General features: G+C 41.6%; 1 protein-coding gene across 1 annotated transcript in view; it reads right to left on the minus strand.

The window, feature by feature from the left end:
• The window catches only part of TIAM2 (TIAM Rac1 associated GEF 2), a 148,269-nt gene that overhangs the window by 40,282 nt on the left and 83,792 nt on the right, over positions 1-24,195 (minus strand). The window contains exons 10-14 of the mRNA XM_076333810.1: positions 19,398-19,562; positions 16,628-16,738; positions 16,086-16,164; positions 14,232-14,324; positions 12,913-13,173 (exon numbers count right to left, since the gene is read on the minus strand). Of these exons, the coding sequence (XP_076189925.1) occupies positions 12,913-13,173; positions 14,232-14,324; positions 16,086-16,164; positions 16,628-16,738; positions 19,398-19,562 (709 nt within the window). The remainder of the gene's footprint in view (positions 1-12,912; positions 13,174-14,231; positions 14,325-16,085; positions 16,165-16,627; positions 16,739-19,397; positions 19,563-24,195) is intronic.

Below are 24,195 nucleotides of genomic sequence, written 5' to 3' on the forward strand. Positions count from 1 at the left end.
CCAAGAGCTCTGTACGCCTACAGGAATGTCTCTTCCCACGTCGTTGCGGTGATACACATACAAGTGGTCAATAGGGAAGTTATTCACATGTTTGTGAGTGGTGAGGTACAATGGAAACACATCCTCTAGCAGATGTATGAGACAATAATAATCTGTGCTACAATCCCAGCCGAGAAACCAAAGGAAATCAACTGGAAAACATCAACATCGACCATCCGGCAATTCATTTACCATAAAGAAGCCATCAACAAATGCAAATGTCACTTATCTCTTTTTTTCCTATTTAATTAACGAAGAAGCCTTAATTACTTTCTAGTCAGCGCTGCTCTTACCACTTTAGCCGCTCACTGCAAAGGCAAAATTACCATGAGGAGAAAGTAGGAACTAAGGATCCTGTTTCTTTTATAATTCTTTTTTTCATAATACTTCAGAACTTGTTCTGTTTTAGATTTTTCTCACCAATTTCGAAAAATGCCAAATAATCACAAGCATGTCAAGTGTTATCAAATGTCAAGCACTACGTAGGTGGTGTAATCACCCCCTTTTTCAAACTACAGCAAAAGGGTGTGTTTCCACCTGCCACTCTACTGACAACGATAAATTGAACAAAAAATTCCTTCTAGTTCTACAGGAGAAGACACAAAACACAGCAAAATTAAATGTACTCAGTCTCTCACTCCAAGACAAACTAAGACCACTGCAGGGCATCATTTTCAGATCTAGCAAGAGCAGCAGTTCTGTGCATCACTTGATAACTATCCTTAGCAAGTAAAGAAGCACTCTGACAGGCACAGGCAGTCCTGACCTCTGTAAAAATATAGTGACTACACCAATATGGAAAATCGGGTTTCCATTCTGCAGCATTTCTGAGATTGCAAAAAAGGTTTGCTTTTTATCAGAATGAAACCATGTCCTTTTTCATTATGCTATTTTATTTTTGCCAAAACGCTGAGAAAGAGACACCACAGAGCTTTCAAAAGAAGTAGCTTGACACCAGGGTATTCATCCATGATGCAGGAGAGAGAGATGAAGTCTCCTGCTCTGTCAGATTCAGGAGAGGAAACGGAACCTGGGTCTGTCTCAGCTAAGGTTAAGATGCTTGATTAACAGCTAGTAGCTGTGAGTCTTTCCTGGAATCCTCAACTCCACCTGATCCACTTTACCGCATCACCAAACATTCACTATAGCAAACAGATTCAGACTCTAAAGCTCATGATAAAGCTAGTCCCATAGGACACGACTGACCCAGGCTGAAATCTGTCTGTCCTCAACAGGGAAGAGTGAGGCAGGATAGCAATTAATGACTAGAAAACGACCATGTCTGAGGTGGGTGCAAACAGAGCTGCACTCATGAAACTCAGCACAGGATTAAACTCTCTTTAGCTCGCAACATTTAAAACCGGGCATATGAAATTGAAACTCAAGAGCAAGGATTTTAATAAATGATTCAACTGATGATGGGGAAAAGAGGATGATGCTATGCAGCTGGTGAATAACAAGCAATAGCTATGGTTAAAGAAGGAATGAGAATGTTGGGGAAATCTAATGTAGGAAACTACAGATCTGTGACCTACGTAGTAACCTAAGGCTTTCGCAATCAGTTCAAGGGAAGAAAAATTTAAAATGTGGAGATAAATGGAAAATTATGTACATACAGTATGGGTAAACAGACTGTGTCAAACTAACCTGACATCTGCCTTTGATAAAAGATGTTTTTAAAGACAAAGAACATAGGATAAATCCAACCTTCTGAAAACTTAGTTTAAAAAAAACCCAAAACACAAAACCAAAACACAAACCTTTAAAATATCCCAAGGCAAATTATTAGCTAAAATGAAAAGGATAGGAATTAAAACAAGGCAGAACTGGCTAGCAGGTCTGAATGAACTTCTAGGCCTGGGAAAGGCTAATGGTAGATTTTGTCCAAGGTGGGTTTAGGGACCAATTTTACGTGATATCTTCATTATTTGTCTCAGCAAAGAAAGTACAATAGGAAGTACTCTGATTAAATACTCTAATCATTCAAAGTTAATACACAGCATTAATTAAGAGCATGACTGGAGATGCATAAAGGAGATGCAGGATGACCTTGAAGATGGAGCCACAGTCCCAGAATGAAATCGCATAGAACAAAGTTTCAGGGATCAGTAAGAACAATTCCTTCTATAACCTGTGGTTCATCAGTTGGAAACATGAAAGGAAGAAAAGTGTGGAAGTCTGGAGGAGGTGTTAACAACATGTAGTTGTGAGCTGGAGCTACTTAAGCAATGGTCAAGGCCAGCAGATACTGATCAGTTGTATCACTGGCCAGGAATATGTCTATGCTGGCAATTAGAAGACTGGCTTTCAACCATCGCATGAACGAATTTCTGAAACAGCCTTACCTGGGAGCAAAGAATGCAAACAGTCTATCCTATTTTAAAATGGAATATGACATATGTATCAATAGGATTGTTGAAAGCCTCAACTAGCAGAGGACTGGACTCACTGAGTCTGGAAATTCCATTCCATCCTATGTTCCTCTGTCACCAACGTAGCACAAATATTACACAGATGCCTAAATACAGCTGCACAGGCAAACAGATGGCCAGAAGCCTCTGTCTGTTCAGTAGAGCACGAGAAATCCTTTAAGTTTCATTAGTGCTGGTATGTAAAGTTCCTGGTGAAGCGTGTTTATGACTAAGGGAATGCTTATATCGCAAGTGCACATTGGTGAAGAAGCCCCGACAGTTCTCCTACACCCCTGTCGCTTGCTGATTCCAGCTCAGATGTTCATGTTACTCTGCTACAAACTGATCTTTCTCTTGTTTGTAGTTCTCTGGCACTTGAGGGGGAAATGGGGCTCTCATTTCCTGTCCTCTCTGCTGCAGTTTTTAATCTACAGTAGTTAGATGCTTCAGATATGGCAACACACACACACAGAGCTTCAAGCAATTATGATGGGCTTGGTCTAGTCTGTAAAAGACAGATACCCCGATCTCAGATCAGAGCAATTGACAGCATTTTTAAACACTGGTATTGTCCAGTGATTTCAGATAGATGTTGCAAAACAGCAATAAAGTGGGCATCAACTTACCTCTGAGAATACTAAGATGAATTTTAGCTTGAAAAAAATTAAGATCCGTAATTATAAGGAATCATAGGAGGTCCAGTCTATCCACTAGGAAAAAAAGTATTCAATATTTTCACTAATTCCCAAATGCTCTAGAAACTGTCAATAAAACACAACACAGCCAATCTTCAGCATGTAGGATATTCTCTCTCTCTCCATTACAGAGAGTTTCCATAACACGGCTGCATGGTTTAGATGGAAATAAGATATTACATTTGGGTAATAAAGTTAAGCCAGGTGTATGGAAAGCTGCATTTTTCATTGTTGTGTGAATTCTCCAGACTGATCAGTTAATTACGATAAGCTTGCAGTTCCCATATTCTTCTAGCCAATGTTACTATCAAGAGAAAAGTAAGCTTCCAAGAGAAGATAACAAATATTTCCAAAATCCCTGGTGCAAATAATACTAAAGTCTGAGCCAACTCTCAGAAAGGTACAAAGCCTTGGTGGTCTTAATGCCTTCAGACTTACTGAAAAACAGGGAGTGGTAGGTGAAGCATTCCAGCATTGTCTGGAGAAGAGAAATATCAGTGTGGTGAACTCTAAAAATGCTCCCTTGGAGACTAGTACTCATAACTTCAGTTAAACGGTTCAGCCTGGCAGGTAGCACGCATGTGCTTATTTCTTTTGGTTCGATACAACTAAATATATTTCAGGTTTTCAACAGTATATTTACTCTTTTGTAATGAAGTTAAAAAATAGGTATGTAAACGTTTCGTTCTGTATCCTTTTCCTTTCTGAAAGACTTCAAGAAATATCTTTCAAAAAGTAACAGTTGATCCAAAGGAATTTATCGAATGGCTTTCCAAAGACATTCTCGCAATCTCTGTTAAAGAAGGAATCCAAGTTTCACCAGAGAGATATGAAAGGTTCTGGGTTCACTAGTTCAGTTATGAATAACTCGTACGTCTTGCTTATGTGAGGAGCAGATCTTTCAGCTCTTTGGCTAATGTTAACCCCTGGGATCAGCATGGAAGGGGCACCCAGCACCTGGCATCCAGGACAGAGCCCATGCAATCTCTGCAGCCCTTTAAATTTCTGTGTAGGTTGCAAAGAGCACATTAACTGTGGTCAGGAAGGAGAAAAGCAAGAGAGTTCTGGGAGGAGAAGACAAACTCCCATGGAAGATTCATTAACTGACCCACAATGGCCATTTGCACTGGAGAAACTGCTAGTAAAAGTGAGGAGGGTCTAGAAGATGAGGTGTGGGGATAAACCTAGGTAGGTTTAGTAAAGCTGTGATACAAGAGGACGCTGGAGTTGCTCCAGGGTTTCCATCATGAAGACCCAGATGTGGAAACATCAGGAGGTGTTTGGAGGCATACAGTTCTTTAAGGCCTTCATACAAAAGCAGGTTTTTTCCTCTAAACCCTCTTTGGCCAGAGAAGGATGATTATAAATTAGGTGATAAGTCAGCTGAAAAGAATTCAGAGCCCATAACACAAGAATGGTCTGGTGTCACAGCAGCAAATAAATAAACAAACAAATAAGTAATTTTTTTGCACTCTTATGTCCTACCAATACAAGCCTCGACATATGAAAAATGGCTGCTACAGACTGAGCTTATCCATGAGGAGGTTTTACAGCCACATTTGATTTCTAGACCAAAAGCTGTCTCCAGGTAGCTTCTGCACTAAGGAAACAGATCTAAGAGAAGGCAGGTAGGCTGCAGCCACAGATGAGAAATATCCATTGAAACACATCATATCCTCCACCACTTCAAGCTGAAAGCCAAATTTGATTCACCTTTCATCTTCACTGAGGTTCTCTATGAATCTGGGCAGACTGAGGTACCATGGACCCTAAGTGCAGATTCTTATTAATCTCCAATTAAGTCTTCCAGAATTATGGGAGTGTTCATGCTAGCTCAATTCAATAATTTTAACTGGCATTTATGTAAGTTTTTAACTATTGCACAGTGCCAGTTCATTTGTTTCCCCACAGCTGGTACTCACAGGCAAGTATTACTACTTAAGTATTCACACTCCAATGCTGGAGTAAATTCAAAACAATCTGTGGGCAGTAACTGTGGTTATTAACTGTACAGTGGTTTACAGCTTTCATGCTGCTTTAACCAACAGTTAAAAAGATAGTGAAATACTAAATTTATTACCAATTCAAAAACCCCTTCCTCTTTTTGCCTAGGTTTCAAGTTCTTCTGAAAGCCTTTGACCTAACTTCAGATACCAACTAGCTCAAATTCTCATTACTAAATCAACATGACTTGAGTCTACTAATACAAGTAACTTCAGTTTCTAGAAAACTAAAACTAAAACTAAACATGTTTAGTGGAATTCATTAATGTTAAAACTTGAGAGAAAATTAGCATACAGCTGTCATAGATAGGGTTCTTAAACACAGAATTAATAGATGCCTGTCACTGACAAGACTAATTGTTACCAAACAAGACATGCAATTACAGGCCAGACAAGAAGGTTCCCTTCATGGCTCCTCTCATCTGTATGTTTAGGCTTCAGGGAGCAAACTGTGAAACATCAGAAGGTGCTCTACATGCTTCCTGAAGGACAAGGCAACCAGGCTGCTTCTTTTTGCAGATCTGATGCTGCCTAGACAAAGAGAAACTCATACTTCTGGCCAGGGTCTGAAATCCCCAGGCAGGACAAGCCTCTCTCCTTTGTTCTCATCCTTCAGTGAGGAAAGTGATGCTTCTTCTTTAAACACTCCACATTTTCGTGTTTAGAAAAAGCCAGTATGTTCATGCAAACATTCTTGTATCGTACAGGTTGCTTAAGACATGTTGGGCCACATGCTGAACAGTGGCTTAGCTCCAGTCAGCCACTACTTCTGCAAGTGTGACTTTCTGTAGGCTGCTTTATGCTCTTTTTTCTTTTCTTTTTTTCTAAATATCTGCAGAAACATCCATTTTGAAGCTGGAGCAGAGTCCTTTAGATCCCTTGGGACTTCCTTTGTTGGTTAACTGATCATCGTGAAGCAAAGTAATTTGACTCATTTGCTAATTCAGTAATCAATAGGAGATACAAATTAGCAACATAATAGGAAATAGCTGCCTGCACTTCTGCAGCAATGCCTGATTAGCCCCTGCACATCAATGGTGTGTTTTTATAGGGTTATTTAACTTTCTAAACTTTCTCTGTCCAAGTATCTGCCCATCAGACAACTGTTCAGGCTTTTCAGTTTTAAGCTTAACACTTCACACTGGCTTCTCAAATTGTTACCTAAATACTTTCGTTTCCTAAGTGCATAACAAATGCCTTCTTAGATACAGTCTCACTGGAGGCCAGTGTCAGCCATAGCAAGTGCATCACCCTTCTATTCCAGTTCAACAACTGGAGATGTGTAGTACGGAGGAGGAAGGCACAGCAGAGCCCATGGCCACCATCCTCTACGAGTGTCAGCAAAGGCTGCAGCCCACTGCTGCCATTAGGTCTTCCAGGCTGGGGCTGCTGGACATGCAGGGGTGCTGTCAGTGGCTCCTCTCCTGGTTTCTGCTGCTACTGCAGGATTGCTTACATGGGACGGCTTTGGTCATTCTCAGAGGTCATTTGCACCGAGGAGAGCTGGAAAGCAAATGGAGCTGGCCCTGCCCAGGTACCAAGTGTACCACCTTAGTGGTACATTTTCTTCTCCATCTCATATTTATAGGCACAAAAGTCATGAAAACAGAAAGGAAAAAGGGGAAAAAAAGAAGTTACTTAATAGTTTAGCAAGAATTTGTGGCTAGCTTAGATAATTAGTTTTTGTAATTACTCAACCTACCTTACCTCTGTGAAACACAGAACATCTGCTGTTTGATGTGTTTTAAATTATGCCTAAGGCACTGGTCTATATGTGGATGTCTCTAACTTCATCATCATTAATAAATCTCCTTGCTGTCCATGTTGTCACTCTACAGAATTCAGTAGGATGTGCAATGTCATGATTTATGCCTACATATTGTCACTGAGCCAGAAGGTGCAGCTCCACAGGATTTAATGGAGTTTACACCAGGAAAAAACTATTTGGCCCACTGACTTCACAGGGATTAAATCATAGCAGCATTTAGCAAAGCAGAACAGAATGCTCTTTCAGTAGAAAAGCACAACAAAGAGCATTTAAAGGCTGCCCCATTTTATAGCATAAACAATCTTTTAATTTGCAGCATACACATCTAGCAGGAAGCCAATAGGACAGTTTGTCAAGCGCCAGCAAGGGCTCATTAAACCACCACTCTTGGGAAACACTCCGTATTGCAAAACATGCAGTAGGCAACGAGTGCTCCTATGGATCCAGCTTCTGAAGAGGCAAACGCTTTCTTTGAATTAACCTCTACACTGCTACGGTCCCAGGTATTGTCACAGACCAGACCTGTTTTTTTCCCAGTGGTTCTCAAGAGCACAGGACAAAGACACTTGCGTTAACGGCACTCAAACGGCTGGAGCGGGAGCCAACCTACCACGGTTGTCCAAGACTACTGTAAACACACACCTCACCTCTGAGCTTGCTTTGATGAACAGCCACTGCATGTGCTATCACATCTACGTGACTTCCTGCTGAAGTAAATTGGGTAATGAGTAAAAAAAAAGGAAAATCCAGCAGTCATCAATCTTCAGGCAGATAAGTAGTCATGCTGCACAGACAACTACATGTCTACATTAAAAAGAGGCACCGCTTTTCTAGTGTGTTGCCTTACACCACGCAAAACCACCAGATATCTGGTATTAGATCCACCAGGCAAGAGGGAGCAACGTGTGCAGACCTGCACAACTAACACAGATCAGGGCCCACATCTAACAGGACTGTGGGTGTCCTTGAGACTCGGGAAGCTAAGAAGCAATATTCACCTCTTCTGAGCTCAAAAGAGTTTCCTGTGAAAGAATAAAAATAAATTTCTTTGATTCCTCACACACGCAGCACAACGAAGGCCATTCACTACAGCATGATGAAGGGAATTTAAATGTCGAAACAGCAGCTAGGCAAACAAACAGGACCTGATTTGGGAAGAACTAAAAGTAGAAGTCACTTTAGAAATGTTTTTCAGTTAAGTTTTAGTTTTGCTTTTGTTTATGAAATGCTTTGAACGTTACGTTAAACGATGCTCACAAAATGCTTTAAAAACTATGGGCAAACAGCAACAAGCAGAGCGGTCCAAGCCAGTGCTCCAGGCACAGCCCCCAGCTGCTGGAGGCTACAGACCACCTTAGCTTCACGTCCTCCTGACTTTATCTCTTTTCTTAAGAGGGACACACAGGTCTTCCTGATATTCAGGCTGGGTTGGGGCTGGAAGAGGATGCAGAGTGCTACCTGGAGGGGCGTGCGCAGCAACATGCATACAGCCAGCTGGCTGCAGAGCCAACCTCTGTCTCCCTTTTCCTCCCTCAACTCCGTGGTATCTGACAAAGCTGAATGAAGCAAAGTTTTCTGGAGAATCTGTGAGTTGCAATTACGCTTTACAGAGACATGTAAACCATCTAGCGAAGCGTATTTAAAACAGAAAGTACCTTGGAATTGAATCCAGACCAATTATTATTACGACCACATTGTTAAAAAGAATTTAGTCATATCAAAATTAAACTTGTGGCCGACCGATGTGCTTTGCTTCTGTGTGTGCTTACAAAGATTAAAATCAGAAGCGGCTCATGTCTTGGGAAACAGAAGAGCCAATTCCCACGTGAGGGTTCAAACCACTGATCCTCCTCCTGAAACAGTTATATTTTGCAAAAATATCTCAATGTTTAGCTGATCAGGAGCTGAAATATCATTGCTCCTCTCCAGCACACATCCCAGCTACTTGTCAAACAGCACGAAGCCCGACTCTCTCTGACTCCAGCCATGCTTCATACAATGCGAAATAGCTTCATCAGGAGCAACTCAAACTGGCATGTCCCAGACTATGCTGCAGCCCGGGGATCAGCGCGAGAGGTGGGAATGCAGAAGGCAAAACCCGTGCTCCAAAATGGCTAGAGAGGTGCTCTGTGGGAAGGTCGGCTGAAAGAGAGCTTGCCGCCTCTGACAGTAACTCTCCTTGCAACCAGCTCTCCCCCGGCACCTGCCTGCTCCCCGCTCCTCCTCCTCCTGCTTACCTGGCTCTGGCCCTTGTCAGACCTCTGCACCCGCCGGTTCAACTCACTGAGTTTGCGGGGGGCGGGGAGAGGAGAAAGTTTTCTCCTTAATTAGCTCCGTCAAGGGCTCCAGCAAGTGCCACCGCCAACACAGGGGCGGGACAAGTGCTATGGGGCTGGGAGGGAGGGCTAAGGCTGTGCAGGGGAGGAGGAGGAGCAGGAGGAGGAGCAAGCCTCCCCCTTGTCAGCAGCACCCAAGCCTTCTTCACCGCTCTGGGACCACACCTCTAGAAAGATGGGCCAGACAGGAACCCAGACCCCGCACAGAAGGTAAGCGCCCTACCCCAAAGATGAGGAGTACAATGGGGAGTGAAGGAACAGTATGGCCATCTTTAATTTTTTTTTCTTTTTTTTTTTTAATGTTTTCTTTCCCATTTAGCTCTCTAACCCTCCCAGTTGAAAGTGTTTCTTCATGGAAACTTGTTAAAGCATATCCAAACTGCCATCCCCCACTTTTTTCTTTCTTTCTTTTTTTTTTTTTTAACCACAGAGATCTATTTACAAATTAGGGTTGATTTCAACAGTGTCAGCTAACCAGAAATGACAGCTTTTTTGGCAAAAACCCACTTGCTGGGGGAAAAAAAAAAAAATTGCCCAACTCTGACAGCAACTCACATACTGCAATGGGTTTTCACACCTACTAATGCTTCCACCTCCTGCCTCAGCACTCTATAGATATATCATTAACCCACATGGGGTTGCCCTAAATATACAGTTTTCAATTCTCGTGCCCTCTCTGTTGTTTATTCCTCAAATATGAATGCCATCTTAAAATGAGGCATTTTTTTCCTCCACAGTTGTAAGAATTCCAGCCCAATTCCCTCATTTTTTAATTCTACAGAAATACTTGTTTAATTTCCTTAGCACTGGAGCTTGAAGCAAATTTAGTTGCTCTGTTATTTGGTTTTCCACGTTTATGAGTGCATTTTTTAAAAGTATTTCATCTCATTTCTTTTCCAGGATAAGCTTATTACTAGCCAAGCGGCTAAGCAGCAAGCACATAGCGTTGCCACGTGGGAGATCAAATGACATGACCACAGCAGGTCCAAAATACAGCTACAAGGGTATAGCAAACTCTTGGAGAAAATGAATCACTCTCACAGAAAATTCCCTGGGAATGATTTTTAGGAGTGGCAGAGTTAGTGGCTTTGGAGAAAGTCAGTCACTTCCCTCCTGTACGGTAAAGGCTGCCAAAGTTTGCCACGAGGTATAATTGGGTATCCTCAACATAGCAGAATGTAGAAAAAGGCATTCATCAGAGTTATGCTAAGCAGTTACAAAACTGTAAACAAATGTGGACAAACTATTACCACCCAAGTTATACGAAGCCAGTGATTTAAAGTAAATTCTGTTTTGCTTTCGCCTGGTGGTCGTCACCAAGCACCAGGCAGGGTATTACCACGTGACTCAGTGCTGAAAATTCCCATTTTCCAAGCACTTTGTTAATTTTAGCTCATTAATCCTCATAGTACTCTAGAAAGATAAATAGAGTTAGTTAGTTTTTAAAAACAGGGAGGCGACAGCAGAAACATTAAGGTTTTTAACTCCAGGTATGTACCTTGAGCCAAATTGTGCTTGACTTTTTGAAAGAGGCCCTCCTCCGCTGGCACTAACTGACTTTCAAAGGCACTGCCTTGGAAGAACAGGCTCAGCATGGACAAGCCATTGTCAGAAATCATTTTTGAAAACTGCAGTCTTAAGAGTGACTCGCTCAACTCTACCAAAGGAGACAGAACAGTATTAAACACTGGATGTGAATTAAGAGTCTCTGGCTTCCAAATCCCTGCTCAGATCATTAAATATCCCCTCTTCTTATCTAAAATCTTACTCAATTCCTGAGCGAGTAAGAGGACATAGAACAGTTAAACCCTTTATGATTAGCTATTAATTCAAAGTAATGCCATTTTCTTCTGTTTCCATTTGAACCCTATCAGCTGATCAGACACTAAGCACTGAATTCAATAAACATGAAAGCCCTTCTCATGAAGCTTAATTTAGAACTATTTGTTCCATCTCAGAATAAAATAAATCTTCCTTAGCTGCTTTTAAGCAGAAAAGCAAATATACTATGTCCCTTTATCCACTAGTGCTTAGAGTATAATACATACTTCAGTAATTTCCTATTATAATGGAATATTTGCACAGGTTGCAAATTTATCCCGGAGGAATGAGGAATCTAGTGAATGGATACATACATTTATTATACCGAACACTCCAGGTAATGCTGGCTTATGATATCAAGCCAACAAGCTGAATGATAGCCCCGGTATAATTATGTAATTAATTAGCTCTATCATAATTTTTGTTTTATGACACTAACTTTTATGTGCCACCAGTCAATGTAATGGCATTTTAAATTGAAACAAGGCCCCTGAGAGAGATGCTACCTACTGTATCACAAATCTTGTATTCAGATTTCTTTTAATTTCAAAAGATGACCTAATAAAATTGCTTTATAATTAAATCCATTCTAACAACTTCTCCTATGTGATTCTTTTTCTTCTTCCATTTTTAATTACGAAAAAAATTCCAATCAGAAAACACTTGCCACCATAATTATATACAAAAATCAGCGATCCCTTTTTGTACCTCTTGCTGCTCTCCTCGCACAGCACTGCACCCTGGCTAGCTTTCCTGCAGAATTTTACTAGCAACCCCCAGAGGTGCAGCAAGGAAACTGCACCTTTTACACTCAAGAAACTAGAGTTAAATTTGCTTCTATCTTGTTTGAAAAATAGTCAAGGCGTGGGAAGGAAGGGGAGCAAATCCCCACGTACTTTCTATTTCAGACAGGCGTTTACAAGTATTCTGGTATCACAAGATGTGTTTCTCACATGAAGTAAGATCAGCTAAAGGAAGGGAAGGGTGACCACGGCTCTCCTGCACCCAGCGTGGCAGTGCCCCTCTACGTGCCACCTCTTATTTCCAGCTGAAAAGGCAACCCAGCAGTGAGCACTGGCACTTTCCTTGGGGCTGGGGGGCCGTGGTGTCATCCAGGGGCAGTCCTTACCACGTAGGCTTTTGGCACCTTCCCTGCCTGGTGCTCCTCATATGGAAACCCATCAGGATGTCACCCTGAGACAGCACTGTTAGGCTATGTGCTCCATTCGATGCTTAATACAGTGGTATTGCATTGAGTAAGAAATAGGAGCAGGTAGTAGCAAAACAATCCCTATGAAAGCTGTTTTCATAGGCGTTCTTCTACACAGTGAGCAGCTGTATCCAACGGGAACACGATAATATCATTGGGTGGGAGCAGAGCTAAATGACTCCTTTCTGAGGTGATGATGATTATTGCATTTAAGGTACCCTTAATGCATGTGGTACTTTACCATATGTAAAGCATGGTAAACACGGAACAATACTTCTGCCTCTGAAAGCCATCACATTATTTCAACCACCGATGCCTGGGAAATGGATGTATTGGAGGTACCCGAGATGACACAGAACAGTTAAGAGAGCGCTTGATAATACTGGATGATGCAGCCAAATAGATTAAAAGACTAACATTTCCCTGCAGAAATGATCATATTCTGTTCCATTTCTACTTTCTAGAAAATAATAAAATAACAGACAGATATGGAGCATAAATGGAACTCAAACAATTTGTACTTGGGTTTCTCACTGAGGCATGCACAGAATTTTAAACATAATTGAGTTTTAAAAAACAGCGATATTGGAAGTGAGGTGAAAGTAATGGAATTATTGTCAACCTCTTACCATTTGCTGTGTTCTTTTTGAAGTTATCTAGAAACTCTTCCAGGAGCTGCGACTGGTTTGGGGGGGGCAACAAACTCTTTGCGTCCCTGGAAATGTCGCCATCTGACCAGGATGCACATAAGGGTTGCTGGGTCCCGTAATGGTTTGTTCTCAGAGTGAGCATTACGCTTCTCTCTGAAAACAATAACTCCATCTGCCTGAGGTCAAGATCAGACACAGCCTCTCCATTTATGCTCAGGATTTCATTGCCTACTCGGAGCCCTGGGAGCATGTGAAAGGAAAGAAGAAGAAAAAGAAAAAAAGAGGGACTATAAAACGTAAAGGGTCACAAACCAAACCTTATGTTGATTCACCTTTTATTTTTATAATTTTAATTCAAATAGCCTAATCTTACCACAAGTCCATTAAAATCGATGGGAGCTTTATTTGTGCTATAATTATACAGATCAACCTCATGCTTACTTTGATAGGTGTTACACATAGTATAGCAATCCAGTTGTTTCTTTCTAAAGATGCTACAGAATTTGGTGGGTGGGAGGGCAGCACAACTTTCAAGATTAGAACAGAGGCACCTCTCACGACTCTGATACCACCAGTGTACAGCACGATAACACATATTTCATTATCTGGGAAGAATAAGGCACTAGTCACGCAGATCAAATCATTCATGCAAAACTGGAACAACAGCGGACGGAGTCTTTATCAGCTTCTGTATAAATCTAAACAGTGGCAACCGCTGCCTTTCAAGGTCAGCAACAACCAAGTGGTCATTACCCTCAGGTAGCAAATGAAACTCTGTCTCCATTTTTCTGGGTTTGTCTCCCTGTTTTTCAGAGAGAACTCATGTGAGCCTGCTGTGCCGATGAAGAGAAGCACGGTTTCTGAGCAGCGCAGTAGAGAAGGCACTCACAGAAACGTATGCAGAAAACTATTTTGGGGAGGGAGGCTACTTTTCATTGCCAGCAAAAGTGGAAGTGATGGGTCTTGGAGACTGACCAAGCCCATGAGGTTCCCCAGTGTGAGATGAACTCTTTCTCCAGCCTGTTCCTCTGTGCAAAAGCACTTGGTTGGATGGCTGAACGCAGACTTTGTCTCCAAGGGTGAACAAGAACTCTCCCCACTATATTGAAAGGATAAATCAGTTACTCTATGTACATTATCTTTCCTAATATCACATACTTTCCATGGTCTTCAGGAAAGAAAACTATGAATAGTAAAAGCCAAGAATCATTTCAGACAGCAGTACTAAAGCTCCTTCATGTTTTCGGACTTTAAAAAGATAATGAAGTACAGTATTAAACATAAATACAATATAATACCTTCCTTGTATGCCAGTCCATCAGGGAGAACATCACTTACAAATATACGGGTGAGATGCTGATTTTCATCAACTTGTGCTGTGACAGCAAAACCTGAAGTAAGAGAGGTTTAAATGAAATAAACTTTCTCGGAAATATTTCCCTTTTATTTTGTGTATTTAGTAGACTCTACACAACAGAGGGAGGATACTTCTGTGAGACACGTGCACCCATGGAGCGCAGAGAAATTATCACACTGTTTCTCAGTCATTGTAAGGCCTGTTAAAGTTAATGCAACTTTTCAACTTCCAAGAAATGTCATGCTGTGCTGTAAAAAAACAAATCACATTTCAAAAAAATATTTTCTACCTCAGCCCCATATGACATTTCAGTTACACAGCTCATCGTTACGGTACGATTTCTGCTGTGTGTCCATCAGACATAGAGGTGTCTTAAACAGATCCAAAAACTGGAAACCAGAACTAAAAAGCAGCAAATCCATACAAACCAGTGAGTGAGACAGCCCAGAAAGGAATAATTTATACCAACAGACTTGCAGCTAAAGAACAGCACAGAGCTGCCTTACAAAGGTATCTTCATAGAGTCATAGAATAGTTTGGGTTGGAAGGGACCTCTAAAGGTCATCTAGTCCAACCCCCCCTGCCGTGGGCAGGGACATCTTCAACTAGATCATTGCCCACCTCTCTGGGCAACCTGGGCCAGTGTTTCACCACCCTCAGCATAAAAAATTTCTTCCTTCTATCTAGTCTAAATCTAACCCCCTTTAGTTTAAAGCCATTCCCCCTTGTCCTCTCACAACAGGCCCTGCTAAAAAGTTTGCCCCCAACTTTCTTATAAGACCCCTTTAAGTACTGAGAGGCTGCAATAAGGTCTCCCCAAAGCCTTCCTTCTCTTCTCCAGGCTGAACAACCCCAACTCTCTCAGCCTTTCCTCATAGGAGAGGTGTTCCATCCCCCTCATCATTTTCGTGGCCCTCCTCTGGACCCGCTCCAGCAGGTCCGTGTCTTTCTTATGCTGAGGGCTCCAGAGCTGGACGCAGTACTCCAGGTGGGGTCTCACCAGAGCAGAGCAGAGGGGCAGAATCACCTCCCTCGACCTGCTGGCCACGCTGCTTTTGATGCAGCCCAGGATATGATTGGCCTTCTGGGCTGCGAGCGCACATTGCTGGCTCATGTCCAGCCTTTCATCCACCAGTACCCCCAAGTCCTTCTTGGCAGGGCTGCTCTCAATCCCTTCATCCCCCAGCCTGTATTGATACCAGGGATTGCCCCGACCCAGGTGCAGGACCTTGCACTTGGCCTTGTTAAACCTCAGGAGGTTCACACAGGCCCACTTCTCGAGCTTGTCCAGGTCCCTCTGGATGGCATCCCATCCCTCTGGCATGTCGACCACACCAGAGGGACCACGCCACCATATCTTTGCAAGGTATATAATTATTCCTAGGCACAACAACCTCCCACGGATAAAAAGCCTGTCAGAATTTGTACCAAAGGACACTGTTGATACTGTGCCAACAGGGGATCCCACTACCAGAAAAGAAAAGGGCAGACCTTGACCATGGCCTGAGACCGATTGTATTAAACCTGGCAAAGGACATTTGTCTTCTGACGATTCCACACTTGAGTTATTTGGCCAGCGCAGCAGAATTAGAAAGTGGACCCTTCCCAAACATAAGAAATGTGCTTCCCAGTGTAAAACAACCAGTTTGGATCTTTGTTATAATGCCTCGAGTTCTTTGCAGACTCAGACTCCGAGCTATCAAGGATGGCTCTACCTGCTCTCAGAGACAGAAAAGTCCTGAAGAGAGAAAGTAAGCAATGAGAAGAATAAAAAGAAAAATTCCTGAGAGCTTACCAAAATCACTTATGTTTTCAGTCTTCGTAAGATGAATGTGATAAACATTTAATGGACAAATTTCTATTTCATCATACACCTGTTGGAAAAAAACAATAACAGAAGTCATCAAATTCTGAAGTTGCAAGCATCAAAACCCAAAGGTACTGCATGAGAAATAAGCACAATGCTCTTTGCATCAATAAAGAGACGAAACTTGCTGTCTTTACACAGAGAACTGTGTTACTGTGCAAGCATCACCGGTATCAGTGGGACTAAACGCAGAGTAAGCTAAAGATAGAAAACCCAGCCTGGAGCAGAGACTGACGCTTTGCTTTTGTACCAGAAGCCCCACTTAAATCTTCAAACGGTTCTTGAAGAGAGTGTTTGCAGTGCCTAGCTACCCAAATGTCTGCATAGGCATGGACTGTGTGAATAAGGATGGCAGAATGCAATCCAGGAACAGCTTTAAAACCTTCTTTTAGATCTAAATCACACATATTTATAGGTGATAATCCAAATGTTGCTACAGACATCACAGAGCTTTATCTAAAACGAGTCACACTTTCCTGGTCTACTATATATTCGTATGGTTCAGGAGCACAATACTCAGTATTTTCATCAACCAGTCTTCTGAGTTGTAGGCCATAGTGTCTTGGCTCCAGCTGTTTCATCTAAGGAATAAAGAGAATGGTGTTTGGAATTTGTTATTTATTTCCAGAATCCCAGAAGACAAAGAATTGACACACACATACAAAAAGGTCATTAGAAATCATGCAAAAGCAATCCTCAACATTTTCTAACTATTTTTGTGGTATAAACAAAACTAGCTGCATTGCTTAGAAGAGAAGGTTCAAGTGCAATTTCCATTTTCCCTTACGATCCTCCCAAATCCTTTCATAAACACTGTCTTGGCTATTAGATTAACTGAGCACTGCTATATATTTCCAAAGATATCACAACTGTTTTCTGTCCTTTTGAACTTAAACTCACAACCATCTTTTTCTGTGACTACTTTTAATGACTCAGTTCTGCTGAGCAACTTTTTCTTCTGATGTAGAAAATGTCTATGCATGTATGGGCTGTTAGGAGAGGGGATGGGATGGGAAGCAGGTTCCCTAAGGGTTTGCCTTTATTGGATTTTATTTTTATTGCTGGGTTTCATCTACGATCAGAGAGTTTCACCTATTTTTTTTCACCACGTGAGGTCAAAGCAAAAATCCTGTCTCAACAGGAAGTCAAAGGGAAATAGGAATATTCCCAAAGGGTATTAGCCCAAAAGTGTCGAGCCCCTGATGGGATTCTCTCTGAAAATCAGGATGCTGGTGAGACCGCTGCACAAAACATTTCATTTTAGCATGTTAATAGAGCAACATTTCTAAAACAGGAGGAAGCAACATTTCTAAAAGAGGAGGAATGACTGCATCCCTGAGGGTTATTTAACCTCTTTAACGCATCTCTGCAGCTTGCAAAATCTAAATCTACTGAGTAACTAGCAATTACCTTAACATTTTATTATGTGTAACAGTTTACGAGTTGCATGTGTTCTGTATCCTGAACAATTGTATTCAAATGCACATTTTTTTCTATATGTGCTATCCAAAAGCCTCAGATGGAAAACAGAAATGAGAAAAGTATAAACCCCATAAAGCATGAATGAAGGGAAAAAAAACAACCCCTTTGAACTTTATCCTTATACACATAACATTCAAACATGTTCTGTTAAGAAGAAAGATTCCTTACACTCACCAGAGCAGAATGAAAATGTAAGAAGGAAAAGAACCAGGACAGATTAGCAGAAAGTATTCAGCATTAGAGAATGCTTATGAAAAGCTTTACACACAGAACAGAAAGAAAAAATAAAACAGAAAAACATTTAAGAAAAAAATCAAATAATTTAAAACTAAATTTTCATGCGATACAGGCAACAAAAATTAAAAGTCAACTTTACAATTACAAATACTTTGAAATTATGGAGTAAGAGAGGTAAGGAATTTTCTTTTCAACTTAATTTTACGTTTATAAATTTTATTTCCCCTTTCAGAGGTCGTGCATGTCACTGTAACTACTTCCAAATGTTTCAGCTCTACCGTGCCATCTGGTGGTCAAATAATGTCTCAGACGATCCCTTTAGCCTGACTAGGTACAGTGAATTTTTAAAAAAGCCAGGCATTAAACTGTTTCTCCAGGATTCAGTCTCCACCAGCAAAAGCAATGAGAAGATAATTTATTCTCAGTGATGCCACAGAGACGCATTGTGACTTGGCTAAATCTCGTGCTTATTTTCATTTAAAAACTATAGTTCGCCCTGGATTTTTAGAAACTTGTAATAATTTTTTTTGTTGTTTACAACATTGTCAGGTGCAAAGAGCCATTAAATTGGGTCCTTTCCTCCATTAGAAGCCTCAAAATTCATTAACTTCAAGCCAGTTGAATGAGCTCACCTGAAAGTTCACACTAACCTATGCCAAAAGCTACAGCTGGATTTTGTACAGAGCAGGACTCCTTTTTTTCCTGTTTTTCCCCTTTATTTGTGAAGTAAATAAACTATATTTACCAGTTGTCAGAAAACAGAACTTGGGAGTAAAGTTAGTTTTTCCAAAAAGCCTGTTTGCATAATTTAAGTGACTTGATTCATTAAGTTGGAGCTAAATTCAAGCACTGACACATACGGAGACAAAGGTGCTAGGTACGTTGCGATGTTCTAGAGGTGCTGGTCTTTTGTCTGTAGTTAAAATTGGTATTTCTACTTTACCCTCAACCTGTGACTCAGTTTTCTGTCCCAAGATCTATAGCAAACCCTCTCAAATTGCTGGCACTGACTTTCAGAAGGGAATGCACTCTTTGAAATTCACAAGTAGAGCTGGTATTTAATTAAAAGCTTAAAAGGGTCCTTTAAGAAGCAAATATATATCATAGCCTTTGTCACAGCAGTCTTAAATGTCTTAATCTCCTGGCATTAACTCAACCAGTCCCCGTTACTCCTCTGTGATTAATTTGTACAGAACAACTGGGGTCGCTGCAATGACAACGTAGAGTGGACACGTGCTGAGATTTCTCAGGGGCTGACTACCTGGCAAGCCGTCACCGCTCTTTAAGTATTCACTGTGCGCTGACTGGAGCAACGCTTCTTGAAAACCTTTCCACAACCCTGCTACCTCGGCTACAATACACAAATAACACAACTAAAGGAAACAGAGCAGTGTGCCTTAATACAGTGAGAGGGAGATGCTGGTATCGTGCTCTCACTATTTAGACATCCTCTGATATATTACGTTCCTTCTCAAGTCCACAGCTATTAACAAGGTGCAATTGTACATGAAAACTGAGTACCTTGCATGCCAAAGACAAAACATCTTCCACCCTGTGCTCTGGCTTGAGGGTCAGTGCCACTCCTTGGCCGTCACAAAAGTGAACATATGTTTGTGTTTCCCAAGCACTCTCCTTCTGGATGCTCTCTGGCACTGAGCAGTAGACATTCAAAAAGTCATCGACTTGCTGCTGGAAACAAGGGAAAAACGTACAACATATGTGGATGTTGCAAAAAAACCCAAAAGTACAATTACATTGGCAGTTTGCAGTGGATATGTACTTAGACATGGTACTGTGTATTTCCCCATGGCGAGACAGGGACAAAGTTCTGTTACCTGCTCTCATTCACTATCAAAGACTTGATTTTCTTAAGAACAGACTGCACTTCCTCTGCATTCCCATTACGGGCTTTTATGCCTTTATCTGATATTAACTGTTGATTTAACTCGTAGCTACCTGATATTATATCACAGTGCGAATGAATTCTTAAGAAGAACTGACTACTACAATTTTACCTAATTGACAAATGCAAAAAAAGCGGAATTATTGTAATTTTGACAGAAAATGATAATATAGTAAACTTCCAGCAGAGAGCACTGTGGAGCAAGGCTTGCCATAACATAATAAAGGACTAAAGCAGGAATAAAGTGTTCCTATTCTATTTACAGTTTAAGAACATATTGTTTCATAGGTAGCACAGGGTATTTGCCTGTTTACCATTTTGCTTCACATTCACCCTCGTCCCAAAGCCACTCCGCTTGATCAAATAACAACATCCACCCTGAATAAATTCCCTGTCATTTTCTCACCCTTCATTTTCACACTTTCTCTTGTACTGCACTTCAGGCTACACGTCTCAAAGGAAGCCACACAAGAAGAAAAACACTGAGAGCTGTTCAGAATTTCGAGTGTCACCTATATATTTGGGTCTGCCTATTCAGCACGTCACTCAAATACCCACATCAAGGCATTTAAGTTTATGCAGATAGGGTCCCTCAATTCCCCTCACAGTCAATGGAAAGGGCCAATAACCCTGCAAAGTGGCAGAACTGCCACCCAAGACATGTCTTAAGATATCCTGAGCTGTTCTCGGGAGTGCCTACCTCCCTAATGCTTTTTCTTTGTATTTTTGTTTGTTTGTTTGGGTTGGGGGGGGTTGTTGCCTACATAAAGGCCCTTGATTATGCAATTCTTACTCCTGGCTCTGCAAGGTACAAGCCCAGGGGTGCACTGCGATTAAAAGTTGCAGTAAAGTCACTGCACAGGGACTGCTTCCCCTGCTGCAGGCAGCAGTTATTGACAACAATCTACCAGTAGCAACAGAGACACCAATATTATTTTGTTTTTCCAAATAACAACTGTGGCTGTGAAAATTATGTAGTAAGCAATCTTACTCAGGTAATTACCAAACAACGCAGAAATTCAGGTTGCAGCCAACCCAGAGTATGGCACAGTAATAATTCGATGTCAGCGTAACACTGCTTTTGGCAGAATAATATTAATGAATTAATGGCATTCACGAATCTTATACCTGTTGCTCAACTGTCCCTTTTAACTAGTTGAAAATGAAATTTCAATTAACACAGGTCCATGGAAATCCTACTAAAATCCAGCAACTACTATACATAACAGGAATGCTGTTATGCTACTGCAATTAATGGAGCGATGAAATCTACACCAGGTGAAGTTTCACCTCGGTGGCTGTGGTTCCAGACTGCTCATAACACTGGTGTCGTTGAAGAAGGTAATTCCCATAGAAGCATGGTCCTCTCAGGAAGCACTAAATCAAGTGCCTGGGAATGAACGCTGCCCTCCTTCCACGGTGTAAATAACAGAAAGGAGAAAGGGCAAGGCAAGCAGGCTGCGAGAGTTGAGCAGGAATGAGTCAGACTGAATTCTCCAGCGGCTTCCTCCAGGGAAAACCAAAGCTACGGTGCCTCAGCTAGGGAGATGCTCCCAGCAGCTCAGAGGTTTGTAACTACCACAATGGTTTATTGCACTGCAACAGTAGTTCTTCAAATCTGTCCAACAGAAATAAATCTCACTATTGCCAGAGATAAAAACAAAACCAACCCAAAACAGAGGATGATGGTGATAAGAAATAGGTTTAAGGCCACCTTCTTCCAGAAGCTTTTAAGACAGGACAGAAAGTTCTGCAGCCAGTGTAAGATGCTCTCCTTTCCTTGCCACGTACACTGGTGCTCAAGCATACGCCTTGAGATAAATTTGCCTCTTCTATTAAACATTACTACGTTCCTTAACTGCAGTCAAGGCACTGTTGCTTCATCCACATTTTCCATCTCAGAAAATCTGACATGAAAAGGGACTTTTTTTTTCCTTGTTATGCCTGCAGTGACTAATTCTACAATAGCTCATTCATTCATTGCCACATAAAGTTATAACAACCCATCCAATTTTCCAGAAATAGGTGCCAGGATTTGCAGACTGTCACACGTTGTGCCACAGGGCTGCTGCAGGACCAATAGGTTACTTCATAATTTCCCCCCACTATTTGCCTCTGTTTTTATCATCCTTTTCAGGGAAAATACAGCCTCTCTGGCAGACTTCACTATTCGTCATTCACTGCACTCCTCAGGTAGCATTTTATAAAAGTTTTGATGCTGTTTTTGTTTTTCATTTGAAATCAGCCAATGAAACTGGGCTGATGCCAAAGTAACGGTTTTCAGAGTTATGATGAATCATTTCTGAGTTGTCGTATGATTCATCAAAATGTCAGGATCTTAAAAATGCCCACGCTATATTTAATCCCCATTAAAAAAAAGGTTTTAGAAATGAGGTTGAGATAATAATAATAATAATAATAATAATAATAATAATAATAATAATAATAATAATGTTTTTCTAGAGATAAGGTTTAGCTCCAAAGCTTTGCTTCAGCATCAAAATTGGGGTGGGTTTTTTCAGCCTTGAAACACAACCCTGCTAAGCTTTGTAAAAGCTTGGCCCAAAATCTGCAGCGACACTGCCCCCACGCTGGTCCCCTCTACCCAGGGAGTGGGCCTGCGAGCCCCTGCCCGAATTTGGAGCAGGCTGCTTTTATCCAGCAGCTACAGAGAACACATAAACCCTGTTGCAAGAGCTGGGTCAAGAAGCCAGACCTTGTCCCTTCCCCAACACGGCACCAAAGGGAGAGGACTTCATTCTGCCTGCTCCCTGGCACCTTCAAAACCCTTCTCTGTCTCCTCAAAAGGGTTCAGGAAGAGCAAATGCACTTATTACGCCAGAGTACAGGAGACCCACTGCAGACCCCATTGCACAAGGCAGCACCGTCGACCTCCCAGCCCCGAGGGGATCGGTGCTAAACCGAGGGACTGGTGTCACAGCCCTTCGGGAGAAACCTTCAGGGGCGCACCCAAGAGATTCTGCCTCTCCTCAGGTTTAGGAGGGACCAAACCTTTCCATGTTTTAACAGGACCGGACAGGAACGAATTGTGTTTGCTGTCTCTGAGGTGGGAAATGGATGCCATCCCACACCACACCCAATGGCACATTCTGGAGGAAATTGTAGGTGTTCTCTACAGGAGATCGTTTCACCCAGAAATCCCTCATAATTATAATTTATTTTGAAAAGAGAGGAGTGATTTGGTTTCAATACTTTCCCACCCCAGGACATAACAAGCAAGTGGTCAAGTAACTAAGACACTTTCAGGAGGCAAAACAGCATTATAGGATTAGCTGCTGTCAGTGGGAGATGCCTCTCCCAGTGGTATAACTTCTGCATAATTATATATTTCTTTCCTACCCAGCCATTAAATGAATGCACTTGAAGAGAAAATGAACCATGTGGCACATAATGATACAAAAATCGAACATAAAAACCTATGAGAAATGATGAACTTTGTCCAAACCTTCCTCACGAGATTCATTACAGCTCTTCATTATAGTTAATCATTTTCAAGAGCAATATTTCATTTTAAATGCAGATTTTGACTTTTGTCTAATACCTGGTACACAAACTCAGCTGAAAGGGAACAGTACTGTAGTATGATTTTTTAAAGTCTTCTTTCAAGTTTTAAACTGCATCGGGGGAATAACTAGTTCAGGGAACAAAGGAGGAAAAGGCACAGGGGGGAGATGGGAAGACAAATATCCCTTTGAGTCTGGCACATGTTGCTGCTAAAGAAATTCAGCTATACCATACAGAAAACAAAGTCCAGAAACCCTGTGCCTAAGACTTAATTTGACTTTTTTATTTGGAGCCTGCACAAGCCTACCGAGGGAGAAGGATTCTGTCTGTGTAAGCCCCGCAGTACATAGACAACACTCAGTGGTCCTACATGTATGTGATCATGGATTTTGGAGCGTCCTGCTTTGCTTCCAGACCAGGGGACGGCAACACTATCCCCAGCGAGGATGCGGGAGCTGAGAGGGACCGTGACTCATGCCAGGCAGGGGTGAGCAGCAGCTCTCCTCCTCCTGGGCACTGGAAAAAATCAGCCGCAGCTATTTACTGAGTAATGCAGTTGAGGGGATGCCACTTCCTCTTCCTTTACTTGGGCAACCTCCAGCTATATATTAACTCACACTTCTCTGCTGGTATGCTCCACAGACTTTAATTAGACTTTATTTGCCTTTATACTCAAAACATACAGCTTCTGTTGAAGTAGGCAAAGGGGAAAAAATACACCTTGGGTTTTGCCATACTGTGAAGGATGCTTTCAAACAAGCTCGGTTCCAAATCTCTCTCAGACAGCGTATACGCTGTAAGGATTAGTGTTGTGAAGAAGCTTCTAGGGATTTTTTTAAAATTATTAGTTTTTTTTAAAAAAGGCTACCATGCATGTTCAGAAACTTACGT

This window comes from Aptenodytes patagonicus, chromosome 3, assembly GCF_965638725.1.
Source record: "Aptenodytes patagonicus chromosome 3, bAptPat1.pri.cur, whole genome shotgun sequence".
NCBI classification, from domain to species: domain Eukaryota; kingdom Metazoa; phylum Chordata; class Aves; order Sphenisciformes; family Spheniscidae; genus Aptenodytes; species Aptenodytes patagonicus.